The sequence below is a fragment of the Papio anubis genome, unplaced genomic scaffold (assembly GCF_008728515.1).
Source record: "Papio anubis isolate 15944 unplaced genomic scaffold, Panubis1.0 scaffold88, whole genome shotgun sequence".
NCBI lineage: Eukaryota > Metazoa > Chordata > Mammalia > Primates > Cercopithecidae > Papio > Papio anubis.
This window is the reverse complement of record NW_022169035.1, coordinates 33,817-54,356: the sequence shown is the minus strand read 5'-3', so window position 1 is coordinate 54,356 and position 20,540 is coordinate 33,817. Positions and strand designations below refer to the sequence as shown.

General features: G+C 39.2%; 1 protein-coding gene across 2 annotated transcripts in view; it reads right to left on the bottom strand.

The window, feature by feature from the left end:
* Nucleotides 1-20,540, bottom strand: part of LOC116273562 (tropomodulin-3) — a 61,612-nt gene that overhangs the window by 18,465 nt on the left and 22,607 nt on the right. Inside the window, exons 4-5 of one of the 2 annotated variants that reach the window (XM_031662704.1) lie at nt 5,502-5,624; nt 4,082-4,171 (exon numbers count right to left, since the gene is read on the bottom strand). In XM_031662704.1, coding sequence (XP_031518564.1) covers nt 4,082-4,171; nt 5,502-5,624 — 213 coding nt within the window. Of the gene's footprint in view, nt 1-4,081; nt 4,172-5,501; nt 5,627-20,540 lie in introns of both variants that reach the window. The other variant, XM_031662705.1, reaches the window with a different exon arrangement.

Here is a 20,540-nt window from a genome sequence, read left to right as displayed (position 1 = left end):
AAAGTTTCAGCCCCACAATTCCGAAAAGATCCTTTATGTGTTGACACATATTTATTTATTTTTTTTAAATGGTTTTTTTTTTTTGTTTTTTTTTTTTGAGATGGAGTCTCACTCTGTTGCCCAGGCTAGACTGCAGTGGCGTGATCTTGGCTCACTGCAACCTCCTCCTGCCACGTTCAACTGACTCTCCTGCCTCAGCCTCCCGAGTACCTGGGACTACAGGTGTGTGCCACCATGCCTGGCTAATTTTTGTATTTTTAGTAGAGATGGGTTTCATCATGTTGGCCAGGGTGGTCTCGAACTTCTGGCCTCAAGTGACCTGCCTGCCTTGGCCTCCCAAAGTGCTGGGATTACAGGCGTGAGCCACTGCGCCTGGCCTTGACACACATTTAAGGCATCCAAATAAAATTTTACTGAATATAAATACCAAACATATTCAATATTTAATTTATTTGCCATGTATCAGTCTTCAAAAATGAATATTTTCATTGTCTTAGTATATTACAAGATATTTTTACCACTCAAATATATTTGATAGCACAAGTTGATGATGCCATTTGTTTTTAGCAATATTTAAGATAAAGTACTAGTATGATAAAATCTAGCATCTCATCATTTCTCTGAGATTTAACTGATAATTGGCATAAAGGCAGTAAGAATCACAGACTTAAAGAAATATAGCCTAAATGAGAAGAATAAGGTGATGGCAGCGCACATTACCTCTTCCTCCCATGGGGAGTACTCTGCAGTGGGAGAGTAGGGAGAACTTTCTGTGAGCAAGAAGGAATAGGAAGGAGGGTGGGAATAAGGAGCAGAGAGGGAGAGGAGGTAAAGGTACACGGAAGAGCTACTGAGACAGAGTCTCCAAAATTTACTGCCCTCCCTCACTCTCACTCCCTAATCTTTACCTCAGCTACCCACACGATAGGAATATGATGCTTCAGATGTGAACAACAGAGGCCCTGAAATCCTTGAGCCCTTTCAAGAGATCACTGTGCTCTGCTGCCTGTGTGTGGGGGTCCATGAACAACTATAACAGGTAAACTTTTATGGATACATTTTCTGGGGAAAGCATTACTTTTTTGTGGTCATTCAAGTCAAAGACCACAAAAGGCTCACAAACTAGTGAATGACCACAAAAGAGTAAGAGCAATTGACATGGAAAGACTGACCGGGTTCAAAATGGACTACTATCTGGCTTTCTTCCTTCCTGCCTTCCTCTAGATTTTAGAAGCAAAACTCATCTTGAGACAGGGTGCACTGATTATCCAATAAATTCCATTAAGGATATCTTGTTACTTTCAAATATCACACACACACACAAAGCATCTTGAAGAGATCAACTTAGATAAAGGTTTGAAAATTACTTTCCTGAGGTAGGGTGAAAAATCTGAATATATTTAGTCTGGAGAAGTACATATTAAAAGAAGTTATGCTAGCTGTTTTCAGATTTATCCTGTAGAAGCTGAGAAGAGACAAATTTAGTGCTGTTCTGAAAGGCTGGGTTAGAACAAGTATAGATTGCCAAGAAGCAGAACTTGGTTCAAGACAAGGAAAAGCTTCCTAATGGAGCTCTGCTCAACAACAGAGAGTGGGCTCCCTCTCACTTGAGTTCAGCAAGGTAGTCTTCAAGACAGCTAGGGAAGAACTTCCTCATTGAATGGAAAATTGAGTAGTTCTAATTTTATAAAACCACAGGATGTGTGGAATGGGGAAAGAAATCTCGAGAGTCTTGCACCTTAATGAAATAATGAATCCAGTCAATGGGATGCAGGAATTATTAAGCAAAAGGTTCATGGGAAACTTAAAAAGGATGGATCAGGCTGCCTACATTTGAACCCTGTGATCAATCTCATTCCCCCAAAGAGGAAGGATTAGATTTGATAAGCTAAGTTCTTAATATGATTCAATCACCACCCATGAAGCATTCTTGCCAAAAGGGAACTGCACCTGCACCTCATCAAGCCGCTAGAACTAAAAGTTTATGGAAACACAGGTGATAGAAAAACATAAAATGATACCATAAGGTTGAAATCAGCCAAATCCAGAATGTGGAAAATTCTATGAAAAATAACCCAGTTTCTTAAAAAATAAATGGCATGAAAAAAAAGAAAAAAGAAAAAAAAAAAAAAAAGGAAAGAGGTTGGGGAGGAGAACTGTTAAGAAATTAAGGGAGACTAAAAAGACAAACAACCAAATGCAGTGTGTAACCTTTTTTGAGTCAATAATGAAATGACATTTTGGAGAGAATAGAGGAAATCTGGACACAGACTGGGTATTACATGATATGAAGAAAATACTGTAAATTTTAAACTTTGATGATGGCATCATGATTACATTAAAAGAAAAGCCTTTATTTGTGAGACACACATATGGAAATATTTATAGGTGATGTAATACAAATGAACAGGGTTTGCTTTAAAATACTTCAGGAAAAAAAGTAGAAGGGCTAGGGAGGGAGACAGAAGATGAATAAAACAAGGCTGGCAAATGTTAAAAAACAGCTGAAGCTGGGTAATAATATATTATTCTCTCTTCTTTTATGTATGTTTGAACACTTCTACAATAAAAACTGAAAAATGAGAAGCGGGATGGTCAAATTGCAAAACATCGTAAAAAGGAATGTTATACACATGTCTGAATGAGGTAGATGTATACATATTGACTAGAAAACATGGTCCACTGCTAAGTGATACACTATATAACACGGGTTAAAATCCTTACCACTGACTTTGTGTAAAATATTGAGGTTACTTAATTATTTTAAAATCTCAGCTTTCTCACATGCAAATTAAAGATAATAATATCTATTTCAAAGAACTGTTTTGAGGGCTGAGAGTACTCCACGTCCAAGAGCTGTGCATGCAACATGGCCCACAGTAAGCATTCAAAAACATTTAGTTGGCCAGGGATTGTTGGCTCACGCCTGTAATCCCAGCACTTTGGGAGGCTGAGGTGGGCAGATCGCCAGAGGTCAGGAGTTTGAGACCAGCCTGGCCAACATGGCAAAACCCCGTCTCTACTAAAAATACAAAAAAAAAAAAAAAAAAGTTAACAAAACATGGTGGCGAATTCCTACTGAAAACTTAAGTTGCAATAAATACTTACAGTATAATCTTTTTTTGTAAAAAACAAGAGACTATGTATAACATGTATACATTAGTACAAACAGTGAAAAGTCTGGTAGGGTATATACAAAACAGGGTGCTGTTTGGGTAAGCAGAGGGCATGACAGCTGCAGACAGAGACACTTTTACTTCTTCCCATAAATACTTATGTATTGTTTAAATGCGCTACAAAGGCATGTATCACCTTGCTAATTTAAGAACACCCTATACATGAATTTTTTATCTGTTTTTTGAGATAGGGTTTTGCTCTATTGCCCAGGCTTGAGTGCAGTAGTGTGATCACGGCTCACTGAAGGCTCAATCTCCTGGGCTCAAGCCATCCTCCCCTCAGTCTCCCAAGTAGCTGAGACTAGAGACATGTGCCACCATGCCCAGCTAATTTTTAAAATTTTGTAGAGATGGAGGTCTACATTTCCAAAGCTGGTCTGGAAGTCTTGGACTCAAGCGATCCTCCTGCCTCAGCCTCAGAAAATGAAATTACAGGCATGATCCACCACACCTGGCCCCTATAAGTGAATTTCTGAAAAGCTTTGCTTTAGGCTATATAATACTTCACAGCAGACTGAAAGGTTTAGGGGTTGAATAGTTTTGTGGTATCGCCTGAATCTGATTTTATAATGTAATTTCTTTGTTTAAGTATTATTATCTATTTCTTGAAAATTAGTAGTAGTGATAATAAAATGTCAACAAAACCAAGTTTGACTAGCTTTTATACTGTTTAGTTATTATTTAGTGAGGTAGAGTGGTTCTTACTACATTTGCTGACCCATTAAGCACAAAATATTTAATACTCTATTTTCAATGTCTTTCTTGGTTAATACCACCAAATTGAAATATCAGGTTTCAAGTACATATATATAACATCTAGTATGTGAATACTTAAGCTGACACAAGGCGAAAACAAAATATATTTAATAAACGATTAGAATTCACAAAGCATTTTAAGTACTCACCTGAAAAATGTTCTTGGTCAACACCATTACTACTTCCCATCATATTACAGAACTGTGTATTCGTTATCAAATTGTGCATCCCAAGAATTGCTATATAGAAAAAGAAAGTTTTTATTGTTTTAAACATGAAGAGTTTTACAACTAAAAATTTCTATCAATAATTTTAATATTCTCTGGACCTTTTCCTATAAATTATAGATCACACACACACAGAAGAACAAAATGATTAAAAATCACCTACAATCTCATTCTCATCAATACTTATTATTTTTCCCCACATTTCTAAATTTACATTTCCCCGCATTTCCAAAATCAGAGTTGGAGGCAGCCTAATCCTGAACGTAAATCTATGCTTAGCTCCATCTGGTGGCTAAGAGAGAAAATGCAAAGGATCTATTTTTGCCGTTAATTTCACAAGGTTTCTAGGAACATCATGTGACAAAAAGCAGATTTTCAACTTTTAACCTTCATATTTTAATGTATGTTAATCTCATGTCATTAATTTGCATTTGGACTCCAGTTAAGAGTAAAATACTAAAGTATTAGGTTCTTGTATGTAAGAATATGAGCACCCTTCAAATATGACAGGAGGAAAAATAAATTTGGTTTTAGTTTTTGATGCCCTTGTGTACAAATAAGGCAGAAGTCAGAGGATGTCCTTGGCTCATTCCACTCTGATGAATGTACTATTTACAGATCTGTCAGTCCTCAGTCCCTCAACACAAAGACTCCTGCTCTGGCTGTGGCATCACACCTTGACCTGTCCCTTTCCAAGGTCCTTCCCAAAGGACCATCAGTGCTACATTCAAACTTTATAGTTCTTGGGGTTATTTGGTATGAAGAACTCCCCATGCATCACACTTTTCTATCTAGGAAAGTAGGTCGTACATGGGTACGGAGGGGAAGATACTGGTCTAGATAAGAAATTGGCAATAATGAAAATAATAGAGAGGTTTGGAGTGTTTCATATACACTTCAGAAAAGTTGGGAAGGTGGTGAGTATAGCTCAGAACTGACTGCTTCAATCTACTTTCTAGTTACTCATCTCTCAGTCTTCTGATAAAGTAGGTCAGCAGTTGACCCTGAAGACTCTTTTTCAGTGTTCAGATGGGACAGCTTCTAGCTGAGCACCAGCTGATGAAAGATTTTTAGAAAGACTTTCAAATATGACAACATGGGAAAAGGTGTCGAACAACACAATACATTCTCTTAACATAAACATTTCACTATTGAGAGTATTTAGAGAAATGAAACTCTTTATGTCAGCTTTATCGTGTAAAATATAAAGCCAAATATGTGGTTACTGATTCAACAGCACTTGCTAGGTAAAGAAAACATCTGTATCATGTATATAGGTATGTGCTGGTATTTCCCACTCCACCCCACGTTTATTCACAAATTAAATTGTTTTAGGTGATACCTGCGAGGTCACACAATTCTGTATCAGAAGCACTTGTCAAAGCTTCTTCTAATTCTGGATCAAGAGACACTTTTTCTTCTGTAAAAGTCTGTACAGGTTTTTGTTTGGGGATAAATATTTTCCCTGTAAAATAAAGCACTTTGTTAATTCCACTATTACTGCTATTAACTCATTACCATTTTATCCTTGTAACCAAAGTATGTATAATTGAACCTGAAGGAAAAGATTAACATTAACAGTAATTTTGTTTTATCTCTGACATAGATTTTTAAGTTTCCAGTGTAATATTTTGGCTGTAAAAGTTGGAAAGAAAAGGTCAACTGAGAAACTTTTCATCTGTGGAAATAAAAATGGGCTCTTTTTAGAGTAATTGCGAGTTGCTTTACAAATAATCAATCAATAAATGAAGGAATAAACAAAAAAACCTATAAAACTTTAAAGAGATTGAAAAAAAAAACCCCCCAAAAAACCAGATTCCAATTTCCTTTTTTTTGAGATGGAGTCTCACTCTGTCACCCAGGCTGGAGTGTTGTGGCGTGATCTTGGCTCACTGCAACCTCTGCCTCCTGGGTTCAAGTCATTCTCCTGCCTCAGCCTCCTGAGTAGCTGGGACTACAGGCGTGCACCACCACACCCAGCTAATTTTTGTATTTTTAGTAAAGACGGGGTTTTGCCATGTTGGCCAGGCTGGTCTTGAACTCCTGACCTGAGGTGATCCACCCGCCTTGGCCTCCCAAAGTGCTAGGATTACAGGTGTGAGCCACCGCGCCCGGCCCCAATTTCTTATTATTAAGCAACAAACTGTTACTGTCACATGGGGGATGGCAGAGACAATTATGATTCTAGAAATTCAAATTCTGATTGCAAATAAATTTCTACGTCCTGAGTGGCACTCTGAAATTTTTAGTCATTATTCCTCCAAGCCTCAATGTACATGAACAAGAAACTAGTTACTTTAGAAACCTAAAGACTTTATCATATGAAAATCATGTTTATGACCATATGTTCTATGCAAGATTGAAAATACGAAGGGAATGGAAAAATGCTAATAATTATAACTGCAGCACTAGCTGACCAAACAAGATGTACTCACACAACTTGGGTTACTAAGCTTGCATAGAACAGAATACCCAATTAAAGTTGGTTTAAACTGGTGCTTCAAAAGCTCTGATGTTCATGTTAGTCACCAGGGATCTTACTAAAGTACAGATGCTGATGCAGCAGGTCTGAGTAGGGCCTGAGATTCTGCATTTCTAACCAGACTTCCAGATGATGCTGATCCACAGACCACTCTTAAAGCAATAAGGGTTCAAACAACATGAAGTTTTATTATCTCACTTAATAAGCCCACAGGAAGGTGGTTCTAGGGTTGGTTTAGTAGCTCACTGTTGACATCAAGGATCCAGGTTCCTTTGTTTTTCTCTTTGGCTATTGTGTGGAGGCCTTTGTTCTTAGGCCTTCACAGTCTCAAGATGACCTTTGTAGCACCAAGTATTATGTCCCCACACAATAAAGCCAGAACAGGAAGGAGTTCTTTTTCAATTGCCAACTTTTTTTAAGGCTAGTCAAGTGAAGCAGCGGGAGTAGAAATGGAACAAATAAATCTGTAACTGGTTGTGATCAATTAGCTGTAACCACCACTGCACTTGGACCACCCTCAACTGCCAACTTTTACAAGAAATCCTGCACTGCAGATTTTTCCTTTGGTCTATGCCCCAGCTGCAAGGGTGGCTAGGAAAGCAAGCATCTGTGAATGGTTGTTAAATGGGCAACTATAGTGTCTGTCCCAAACTGAAACCAACTAAAGTACTTTTATATTCCCTCAATTCCCTGAACATTTCACCATAGCTACACTTAGACATTGTGCAATGTGTTTGTCTTTTGCATGCTTTTCAAGGGGATGCTGTATGTTCTGTTCATCCCTGCATCCTTGCCTAGAACACAATAGGCAATCCAATTTGCTGAATAAACAATTTGGTGATCACCTTCAGTCCAATGACCCCATTTTATAAAGTATAATTTAAATACATGGGCTCAAAGTCACACAGCAGAGCTAATACTAGAACACAGGTTGTCAAACTCTTAAGGCCAGGGCTTCAGTGCTTTTTCCAATTAACTGGCGGCTTACAAACTTGATTTTTTTAGCAACAGACTTTCCCCCCGCAAACAAATGCCCACCTATATGGTGGTATGTATAACTGATCTTAGTACCAAATTTTGGAATTCTGATGACTGGATAATCTTTTATTATTGGTTCACAGGTAAAGAGAAATCCAAATCATTAGGTCCTGATAATTCCATACTTTTCATAGTGGTTGAGATTACAACTAAAGTGACATACATTTCAGGGGGGCATAATTTTAATTGCCATTTCAGGATAATTACATTTTCCTTAGCTCAATCTACCAGTATTTTCAACTGTGTATGGCAGTAGTTCTAAATGTTATATGCACAGTGGCTTCACTGTGAGAGCTTTAAAAAATTCTCATGTCCAAGCCCCACTCCAGAGATGCTGGTTTAGTTAATCTTGTATGCTGCATGGGCAGCTGAATTTTTTAAAGCTCTCTAGGGATTTTGATGCATAGCAGCCAAGGTTGAGAGCAACTGGATTATGGTATTCACTGACTAAACAAAACTACTCAAGCTACTTGCCACAAAAAATGATCAGTATGTGAGGTAATATGTATGTCAAATTTAATTTAGCTATCCCACAATGTGTACATGTAAAAAAAGTTATACACCATAAACAACACAATTTTTACTTGCTAATTTAAAAAAAAACTACACAAACTATCAAATAGCTGCCCATGTCTTATTTGAGGGACTGATGGAATCTAAAGCACTATAAAAATCTAAGATGCTTATTTTTTATAATCCTTATACACATTCCTTAAGAGGCATTATTCGTATCTAATTTCCCCCATACATAAATTTTTGCTAATGCTTACAAATACAAAATGAATCTCGGCAGAAAAATCAGTAAGGCAAAACAAAACTCCCAACGACCTAGAAAAATTTTTCTGTCATACAGAATTTTGCTCGATTTCATAGAGTTCTGACATAGCTTGGCACCTCTTCTGGCACTCCTCTTTGGCACTTTGGGAGGTCAAGGTGGGTGGATCACCTCAGGTCAGGAGTTTAAGACCAGCCTGGCCAACATGGCAAAACCCCGTCTCCACTAAAAATACAAAAATTAGCCTGGTGTGGTGGTGCACGCCTGTAGTCCCAGCTACTCAGGAGACTGAGGCAGGAGAATCACTTGAACCCAGGAGGCAGAGGGTGCAGTGAGCCGAGATCACGCCACGACACTCCAGCCTGGGTGACAGAGTAAGACTCCATCTCAAAAAAAGGAAATTGGATTCTGGTTTTTTTTTTTTTTTTTTTTAAATCTCTTTACATAATTTTTGCTATAGAGCGATTTAGCTTGTACAATATTGTTTTTTAAAATACAAAAAGTAATTACTTCATACTTTCTTCTAGGTTAGTTGAACACTAATACACTGTAATAAGTTATCTTTTAATGCATATATATGAAGTTTAGTTATAGAAAAGTAGAAGTAAAGAAATTAATTTTGTAAGAAAGGATAAACTAGGAAGGACCTAAGTTAGTATTATGAATACAAAACCTAAGGGGCTCTCAGCAAATTAATTTACAGATTTATACAATCTCTTTCAAAATCTCAGTTGGTTTTTTTTTATAGAAAGTGACAAACTGATCCTAAAATTCATATGGAAACCCAGAATAGCCAAGAACACAGTTGTAAGTAAGACTTAAACTTCCCAGTGTCAAAATTTAATGCAAAGCTACTATAATCAAAACGGTGTTGGTGCACTAGGAAAGACATTTAGATCAACAGAATATAACCAAAAATCCAGAAATAAACCCTTATACTTATGGTTGATTTTCTACAGGAATACCAAAACAATTCAATGGAGAAAGAACAGTGTTTCAACAAATGGTACTAAGACAACTGCACAGTCACATGCAAAGTTTTTTGTTTTTGTTTTTTTTCTTTTGAGAGAGTCTCTCACTTGGTCACCCAGGTTGGAGCGCAGTGGTGCAATCTCAGTCCAATGCAACCTCCGCCTCCTGGGTTCAAGCGATTCTCATACCTCAGCCTCCCAAGTAGCTGGGACTACTAGTAGATGGGGTTTTGCCATGTTGGTCTTGGTCAGGCAGGTCTTAAACTCCTGACCTCAAATGATCCACCTGCCTCGGTCTCCCAAAGTGCTGGGATTACAGATGTGAGCCACCACTCTTGGCCTCATATGCAAAGTTGAATCCTTACCTCACACCATACTCAAAATAGATTATAAACCTAAATGGGACGGACATGGTGGCTCACGCCTATAATCCCAGCACTTTGGGAGGCAGAGGCGGGCGGATAACCTGAGGTTAGGAGATCGAGACCAGCCTGGCCAACAAGGTGACACCCTGCCTCTACTAAAAATACAAAAACTAGCCACGTGTGGTAGCACACGCCTGTAATCCCAGCTACTCAGGAGGCTGAGGCAGGAGAATCGCCTGAACTTGGGAGGCGGAGGTTGCAGTGAGCCGAGATCGTGCCATTCTACTCCAGCCTGGGCGACAGAGCAAGACTCCGACTCAAAATAAATAAGTAAAATAAAAACAAAAACCTAAAGGTAAGGGCTAAACTATAAAACTCTTAGGAAAAAAGATAAGATTATATCTCCTTGGCAGGCTGAGGCAGGCGGATCACCTAAGGTCAGGAGTTGAAGACCAGACTGACCAACATGGAGAAACTCCATCTCTGCTAGAAATACAAAAGAATTAGCTGGGCATGGTGGCGCATGCCTATAATACTAGCTACTCAGGAGGCTGAGGCAGGAGAATCGCTTGAACCCAGGGGGCAGAGGTTGCGGTGAGCAAAGATAGTGCCACTGCACTCCAGCCTGGGCAACAAGAGCGAAACTCTGTTTCAAAAAAAAAAAATTTATATCTCCGTGACCTTGAGTTAGGCAATGGTTTTTAGATATGACACCCAAAGTATAAGTAACAAAAGAAACATAGATAAATTATACTACATCAAAATTAAAAACTTTTATGGGGCAAATTATACCATCAAGAAAGTGAAAAGACAATCTGCTGAATAGGAGAAACATTTTTTGAACCATGTATCTGGCAAGAAATTTTTATCCAGAATATATAAGGAATGCTTGCCAATCAACAATAAAAGGACAACCCAGTTTAAAAGTAAGCGAGGATTTGAAGAGACATTTCTACAAAGAATATGTACAGCTGGGCATGGTGGTGCACATTTGTAATCTCAGCTACTCGGTCGGTTGAGGTAGGAGGATTGTTGAGCCCAGAAGTTCGAGTCCAGCCTGGGATGCATAGCAAGACCCCATTTCCAAAAAGCAAACAAATATACAGTAGTCTAACAGTACATGAAAAAATACTCAGTATCATTGGTTATTAGGGAAATGCAAATCAAAACCACAATGTGATATTACTTCACACCCACTAAGATGGCTATAATAAAACAGACAACAAGTATTGAAGCATGTGGAGAAATTTCAACCCTGGTACATTACTGGTGAGAAGGTAAAATACTGCAGCCACTTTGGAAAACAGTTTGGCAGCTTCTCAATTTGTTAAAAAATCGTTACCTTATGATCCAGCAATTCTATTCCTAGGCACATACCCAAGAAAAATAAAGACATATGTTTATACAACAACTTGTATAAAAATGTTCATAGCAGCATATTCACAAAGCTAAAAAGTGGCAACAACCTGTATGTCCGTTAACTGAGAAACAGATAAACAAAATGTGGTATCCATACAATACAATATTACTCAGCCATAAAAAAGAATGAAGTACTGACACACACTGTAATAAGATGAAACTCCAAAACCTTATGCTAAGTGAAAGACGCCACAAATACATATTGTATGATTCTGTTTATAGCCGGGCGTGGTGGCTCACGCCTGTAATCCCAGCACTTTGGGAGGCAGAGGCAGGCAGATCACGAGGTCAGGAGATCGAGACCATGCTGGTTAACACAGTGAAACCCCATCTCTACTAAAAATACAGGCACCTGTAGTCCCAGCTACTCTGGAGGCTGAGGCAGGAGAATGGCGTCACCCTGGGAGATGGAGCTTGCAGTGAGTTGAGATCACATCACTGCGCTCCAGCCTGGGCGACAGAGCGAGACTCTGTCTCAAAAAAATAAATACATAAACAATGATTAGATCAGATTAAAAAACTCTCGGATAAGTATGAAATGATACATTCCCCGCCACCAAGTTAAACAAAACAAAAATAAAGCTGACCCTTAGTTGCTAAGAGTGTTAAAACAGTTTAGTAATGTTTTTGCAACTACAATACAGCAGCTAAGGAAATGGAAGACACTGAGATAAGAATTCATATAATAGTAACTTAAATGTATGGCATTTATCCAAACCCATGTTTGTGCCAAGAAAAAAAAAGAAAAAGAAATATCCTGTGCCAAGATCCTTGTTATTGTCACAAAATCAGTGAGAAATACTGTGATCCATGTTAGCAATTCCATTGCCAGGACCTTTCTTTACTAGTCTTCATCTCTTTTGCTCTGATAGCAAGTTACAGCTGCAACAAATGTTAAGAATTATCTTAGTCATAGCTCCCACCCTTGTTGAGTATATAAAAAATATAGTAACAAGAAACAGAGATGGCTCTTGGTTACTTCATTCCTACAGAGTTGAAAGGCCCTAGCTAACTTTACTGTTTGTTTATAAACTGCCTTGTTCCAGAAAAGACTGAAGGACCCTATGCCACTATAATCTCCAGGAGGCTTTGCGATATATTGTTTGACAAGCAGCACACAAACCTCAAACCAATCAAACTAAAGGATGAGGGGACAGAGCCTAGAAAGACGTTTTTGTTTTGATACAGTGACACACACCACACCTGCTTGATGCTGCAATATGGTCACCAATAAATGCTTAGTCAACAAATGTTTAGTGAGTGAGTTTGTGTATACTAGACAATTAACTAGAAAGACACCACAAGGAAAACAAAACAAGAGATCCTTCACTTTGGGGAGCTAATACTCTAACAGGGAAATAGAATAGCAACTGAATCCTAATCTGGAGGATCTTATGTCAAGATGGGGTAATAAGGACAGAATTTACCTACATGCCTGAAACAACTAAAATGGATAAAATATATGAAATAAGTTTTACACACACACACACACACTTTTAAAGAGATGGGTCTTGTTATGTCGGCCAGGTTGGTCTTGAACTCTTTGGCCTCAAGCAATCCTCCTGCTTCAGCCTCCCAAAGGGCTAGGATTACAGGCATGAGGCACCATACCTGGCCAGAAACAACAGTTTTCAAGACACTGGCCATCAGGCAACAAAGGACAGTGATACCTATGAAATGGGGAAAAAAGAGGTGAGCCCTATGATTACCTAGCTTATTGCCTGGAGAAAGGTTCCAGGCTGCAGATCAGCGAGCAGAAATTCAGGAAGAGCCTGGTGAACTCTGAGCTGAGGAGACACAGCTGAGGTCCAGAAAAACCAAGGCAGCCAGTGTTTGAAGGATAGGGAACCAGAGAGGAGGGAGCTGCACACAGAGGGAGCCCAGGAGTTGTGCAGAGGGTTGCACTGAGTGTTCAGCAGAGCACCAATTGGTACGTGTATGTGAGGAGCTACCTTGAGCCAAGGAAGAAAAAAAAAAATCTGAAAGCTTAGAGGTAATAATGCCCGTGTTCATGCAGAGCTGGGAAAAGAACCTGTTCCTACCAGCCAGACTGGAAAAGCTGACAATTAACAAGGCTCATAATTGGGTAGGGAACTCAGAAGGGTCTTGCCTCAGTCTTGGGGAAATAATTAGTCCTAGACTGAACACTGCTCTAGTCTCACCTAACAAATCTTAAAAGCAAGACTCTAAGGAATCAAACTGTTTCCAAGTAACTTAATTGCATCCCAGAATGAAACTCAAGAATATATATAGGGATATCAATACATCCAGCACCGGAAAGTTAATGTTTGATACCCAACAAACAATTACAAACATGCAAAGAAACGGGAAAATCTGATCTAGAAGAAGAAGAAAAAAAATCGGTCTATCAAAATTGACTTAATGATAGATGATAAAATTGGCAAGTTAAGGACATTAAAAGTTACTGTAATTATATTACATATGTTCAAAAAGTGAAGTAAAGGCATGAAAGATTTTTTAATTTTTTTTGAGACAGAGTCTCACTCTTTTGCCCAGGGTGGAGTGCAGTGGCATGAGCATGGATCACTGCAGCACTAAACTCCTGGGCTCAAGCCATCCTCCCACCTCAGCCTCCAGAGTAACTGGAACTACAGGCGCACACCAACACATCCAGCTAATTTATTTTCATTTTTAGTAGAGAAAAGGTCTCACTGTGTTGCCCAAGCTGGTCTGAACTCCTGACCTCAAGTGATCCTCCCGCAGTGCTGGAATTACAGGTGTGAGCCATCATGCCTGGCCGAAAGATTTTTTGTTTTTTAAAAGTGCTGGGTGCAGTGTCTCACATGCGTAATCCCAGCTACTCAGGAGGCTGAGGTGGGTGGGAGGATTGTGTGAGGCCAAGCATTTGAGAACAACATAGCAAGACCCACCTCTAAAACGAATTTCAAAAATTAGCCAGATATGGTAGCACATGCCTGTAGTCCCAACTACTTAGGAGGGTGAGGCAGGAGGATTGCTTGAACCCAAGAGTTTGAGGCTGCAGTGAGCTGTGATCACGCCACTGCACTCCAGGCTGGAGTACAAACAACAACAACAACAACAATAACAACAAAGAACAGATAGGACAAACAGCAAAGATATACCATGCCAACTAATCAAAAGAAAGAAAGATAGGCTCTAGTAACATCAGGCAAAGTAGGTTTTATAGCAAAGAATATTACCAGAGACAAAGGTCATTTCATAACAACAAAAAGGACAATTCATCAAGGGGATATAACAATCCTAAAAACAAATAAACAAAGCCTCATAGTACAAGATTCTGAAACGATCAAAAGCAGTATTTTAGCCTGGGCATGGTGGCTCACATCTGTAATCCCAGCACTTTGGGAGGCTGAGGTGGACAGATCACGAGGTCAGGAGACCGAGACCATCCTGGCTAACATGGTGAAACCCTGTCTCTCCTAAAAATAGAAAAAAAATTAGCCGGGCGTGGTTGTGAGCGTCTGTAGTCCTAGCTACTCAGGAGGCTGAGGCAGGAGAATGTTGTGAACCCGGGAGGTGGAGCTTGCAGTGAGCCAAGATAGTGCCACTGCACTCCAGCCTGGGCAAGACTCTGTCTCAAAATAAATAAATAAATAAAAAGCAGTACTTTATGGTATGTAAATCATATGAAGAAATATTGGAGGAAAGGAACTATCCAGAGTGGGTGTAGTTATCCAGGAAAGGTTCCCCATAAAACCGGGTGTTAACATGAGTAACAAGCCATCCATCTGGCTAACTCCTTACCCTAAAGGAGTTAACAGTGAATCATTCAAATGATATTGCATGACCCGTCTGAAAAGGAGATGCCAGCATCTGCATGACTAATGTAAATAGCCCATTTCAAACATCAGCTTCAGTGCCTGGGAAGACCACTTTTCAGGTCTACAAGGGACGTTTAGGATTCATAAAATATGATTACAAAAATAAGAGCCAGTTTTTATCTTTGGACTTAGCGGAAACCAATTGCCCAGTGGTGGTTATGTAATCCTGTAGATGTAGGCAGGTTTGTAACCATGATCTTTCTGGTTTACTAAGGGATCACATCTGTCTTTCCTCCAAAGAAATCACATATTCAGAAAGGTGAGAAAGAGTAGGTTTTCTGGAAAGCTAACATAACTGTGAATAAATAACTTGGACAGTATATGGGAAGTCCTTAGTTTAAGGCAACTGGGTGAAATTTACCTTTAGAAGAGCAGGGAGGGGCATGTGGAATTCTTGGGAAAGAACACAAGGGCGTTCCATTCTCGGGATAGGAAAAGAGAAAACAACCACCAAAAGGCATAAACGGCTGTACCCCAAGGCCCAGCAGGAAGAAAAGGAGTGTGGTGCAAGGAAGGGAGGAGCCCACAGCGGGTGAGTCAGCAGCTCAAACAGAATTAGAATGCACATCTCTGTATGGGATATAAGGTGCAGCCATGGCTCTGGTCCATCCGTGAAGTAACACAGGGAAAAAAAAAATCTTAGTCTAGGTAAGGGTGGAGCATGATACTAGCAACAGAGAGGAGGAGTCCCCAGCAAAACAAAACAAAATGACAGGCAGTAAAAAAATACTGAAGACTGGGACACAGTATTTCTGTAAGTGATAAATTCATGGCAAGGTTCTATGCCTCATCTATCTTTGAGACAGAATACACATGCTACGTAAAAATATCATGGGAACTAATAATCAGCACTGAGAATTTTCACCATTCTCTGAATGAGAACAAGCTGGATGAATACTCTCTTTCACCCTTGTGCTGGCCTATGTCTCAGTTATATACTTTGCAAAATTTTAAGGAGGAAGAGGTAAAAAGCTACATGTACCTTTCCAACATTTTAACATGATATTTTTAAGCAAAAGGAACATATATTGAAAATATGGACCAGGACGCAGTAGCTCACACCTGTAATCCCAGCAATTTGGGGGCTGAGGCAGATGGAAGTGCTTGAGCCCAAGAGTTCGAGACCAGCCTGGGCAACATGGCGAAACCCTGTCTCTATTTTTTTTTATTAAAAGAAAAAAGAAAATATGTTATTAATTTTGTTAATTTTTTTTTTTGAGATGGAGATTCACTTTTGTCGCCCAGGCTGGAGTGCAGTGGTACGATCTTAGCTCACTGCAACCTCTGCCTCCTGGGTTCAAGCGATTCTCCTGCCTCAGCCTCCCAAGTAGCTGGGATTACAGGCATATGCCACCGTGTCCAGCTAATTTTTGTATTTTTAGTAGGGACAGGGTTTCCCCATGTTGGCCAGGCTGGTCTTGAACTCCTGACCTCAGATGATCCACCTGCCTTGGCCTCCCAAAGTGCTGGGATTACAGGCATGAGCCACCACACCCAGCTGTTTTAATTTTTTTTAACAGACAGTAAGAAGAGGTAGATTGTTTTAATTTTCTTAAACATTCAGTTTCTCAACATTTTGAACATAGTAGACTCATAAGAAAGACATTTCCATTCATCTTTGTCAAGATTATTTGATATCATGATACCATTCCTACCGAGCTTATTAGATTTAGGCGAATTTAACATGTGTATATTGTGGGTTCTATGGTAAATAATGCACTTAAAAACAATCCGTGACACACCTTTTGTCAGCTTACCTTTACTAGCTAATGTCTTTTTGCTGTTAATAAAACTATAGTATTAAACGTAAAACATTCACCAGTATAGGACAAAATATTCCCCCAAATGCATGTAAGACATAAGGCCTTGAGCTTCACTTAATTAGGATTACTTTCTTCTTCTCATATATTGACATATGCTTTCAATTCTGTAAAACATATAAACAATCATTTCACAAATCATGAGGTGAAATTATTAATGGTTTTACATATAATAACTCTTAAGTGTCCTTAGTCTATCAGGCTTCTAAAAAACATTTTTTAGCAATCTAGAAAATAAAATTTGGCATGGATATATACTTTTTTATTGGTCAAAAGGAAAAACCCTACCATGTGCAATTTTTAGTTTTATAAGGATTCCCTCCTGTCCTGGCCAGTTATGTCTAATTTTGGCTCCAGAAACAGAGTGTGCCTTTAAGTGAAAAAATAACAAGTATAATTAATTGTGAGTCTCAGAATATGAGAAAATAGTCTAATGACTAGGTAAGTAATCCTTTTAGTGGTTCCCAAGTTTTTGCTCTTAAAAAAGCAGTCGGCCAGGTGCAGTGGCTCATGCCTGTAATCTCAGCACTTTGGGAGGCTAAGGCAGCAGATCGCCTGAGGTCAGGAGTTCGAGAGCAGCCTGACCAACATGGCGAAACTCCGTCTCTACTAAAAATATAAAAATTAGCCAGGCGTGGTGGCAGGCCACTGCACTCCAGCCTCGGTGACAGAGTGAGATTCCATCTCCAAAAAAAAAATTAGGCAGTCATCTGATAGACCCTTTAAAATAATTAATTTATAAGTTTGGCATATAACTTGGAAAGAGTTCAAGGAACTGAATGACACTGCTATAACATTCCCTGGTCAGAAGGCTAATATTGCCATTAGGTACTGCACCCTGAGGCCAGTCATGTTTGAATGAAAAAATCATTTAGAGAACAAGAGAACATCTTATGGATTCTAACTAATCTAAATGTACCAAGAAAGTAAAATGCCTTTGTTTCTCAATAGAGGTAGGTTTGCAAACTTTTATGAAGAACGAGGAAGACCTCTATTGTAGGGGAAAGCATCCTCAATCTGAAAGTCCATCTCCACTAAAATAAGCTATTAAGTAAAAAATCTGAGACTCAACCCAGGTGTTCAGGGCAGAGTCATAGGAGAGGCATCTTTAAAAAACAAGCTTCTGGATTTTTGGAGCTACAGAGGAGATTAACATTTAGCTTGATGGGAAGTATTCTAATAAGACACAGATGAATTACTCTGAGGACCTTCTGGAATGTTATCAGGATCTTGGAGATTAGATGAAGAGAAAGGATGGCATATTCGTGACTAAGGAAAACTAAGGCTAACTGCTTTAAAGATGAGAGTCTAGGGTGGATTTCAGAACACTAGAGGTGGCTTTTTGCTATATTTCAAAGCAGAGCTTTACAGCCAAAGTTGCTTGATTATTGAAGAGGAATCTGCCCTCCTTCAGGTCCGTGGTACTGTGACATGGCTTATAAGGCTTGATTCTACCACATCTGATAGTATGTGTTTCCATCTGATAGATTGATGAAACTCACAAATTCACCCCATGGTTGTTCTGGACCACTCCTCCATGACAGAGAATGAAAATCTCTTGTTTGGTAATCATCTCCCATATGATCCTTTACAGTGATTTCAGTGTACCCATTAACAAATTTGGTCCTCAGCTGGGTGTGGTGGCATGTGCCTGTAGTCCTAGCTACTCTAGAGGCTAAGACGGAAGGATTGCTTGAGCCCAGGAGTCCCAAGTTGCAGTGCCACTACATTCCAGCCTGGGCAACAAGAGAGTGAGTCCTGATCTCTAAAAACCAAACCAAAACAAATTTGGTCCTCACAAAAACTGTATGACATAGGCATGCCAGATGCCCGGAATGTATGTTTCCATCAATATAAAGTTCAAAACAAGCAGAACTAATCATTTTATTAGACACTATGTTGGTTATTACTTTTCAGAAGACAAAAGGGAAAAGTGACTGGGAAGGAGCATGATAGGGCCTTCAGTGGGTGCTGATGTTATCTTTTTTTTTTTTTTTTGAGACAGGGTCTCGGCTCTGTCGCCCAGGCTGGAGTGCAGTAGAGCAATCTTGGCTCACTGCAACCTCTGCCTCCGGGGTTCAAGCGGTTCCACTACCTCAGCCTCCCAAGTAGCTGGGACTATAGGCACGTGCCACCACGTTCGGCGATTTTGTATTTTTAGTAGAGACGGGGTTTCACCATGTTGGCCAGGCTGGTCTCGAGCTCCTGACCTCAAGAGATCCGCCCGCCTCAGCCTCCCAAAGTGCTGGGATTACAGGCGTGAGCCACCGCATTTGGCTGCTGATGTTATCTTTACCTGAGTGTTTAGATAAACCATGGTGTTTATTTTATAATTCACTGAGCTACATACAGATGATCTGTGCATTTTCTCTACGTAACAAAAAGTTCATTATTTTAAAAAAAAGCTATCATTTTAATCACTGCATCAGAACTACCCATAAACAATATTTAATAGACATATGTAGCTAAAAGATGCAGTAAAAATACTGAATGTACTATAAAGAGAAACCACTGATTGTGAATGTAAAATTACTTGTTCAACTACTTCCATTTATTCTTACCCATCTAAAACCTAAAGTAAGAAGTAAAAATTTAAAAAGATACATAGGAGGACAAAGATATTCTACAATAGTTGAGGATACAGCACTTTTTCCTAATGTCACCCATATTCCTCACCTCTATCCTTTTCCCCCTCTTGTATTTTCTTATTTTCCATAATTCTTCTCTACTTTCTTTCCTATTTCCTCTAATCCTCCAAGGTATTTTCCTAGGTAACTGGAGATTATGAAACAAGGGCATATTAGGAAGCTTCCTGGGTTAGCCTGGGACAAATGCAGCTTTCTTTCAGGTCTCTTATTTTTTCTCCTTGTCCTCAAATTCCATAGTTTTTTTCTGACATCTCTTTTTCTCACATCTCTCCCTTTGTTTCTACCTCCATTCCTTTCCAAATTATACCCCCAGAGTCCACCTAAAACACACAGAATAGAAGGTGATCAACCAGTATTTTTTCCCATAAAATTATGTTCTCCAATTTAAGCAGGATTAAAGCCATAAACACTGACATCTGTATGGCTGTACAGAGAAAATATAACCAGTAGTTTTCTTGGACAAATAAAAAGGAAGGGATGCCTCTGCCTGTCTTTATGATTCTCCACATTTCAAAATTCTGCATTGGTTTTGAACTCTTTTTCTGGCCCCAAACACCTGAGGGACAGGACATTCCCACCTGTAACAGTGGTGTGATGGTTAGTTTTATGTGTCAATTTCGCTGGGTTGTGGTGCTTAGATATTTTCTCAAACATTCTTCTAAAAGTTTTCATGAAGGTTTTTTTTGTTTGTTTGTTTTTGTTGTTTTGGATGAGATTAAAATTTAAATCAGTGGACTCTAAGTAAAGCCAATTAACCTCCATAATGTGGCTGGGCCTCGTTTAATCAGTTGAAAGCCTTAAAAGAACAAAGATTCATATCCCCAAAGTAAGAAGAAATTCTGCCACTAGACTGCCTTTCGACAAGAACAGTAAATCCTCCCTGCATCTCCAGCCTGCTAGATTTTGAATTTTAAAAGCCTCCTTAAAATAAACTTTTCTCTCCCCTCACATCCCATTGGTTCTGTCTGTCTGGAGAACCCTAACTCAAGTAACAAAGATAGTGATCCTTAACAAGAGATGAAGGGGAGGAGGACTCTAA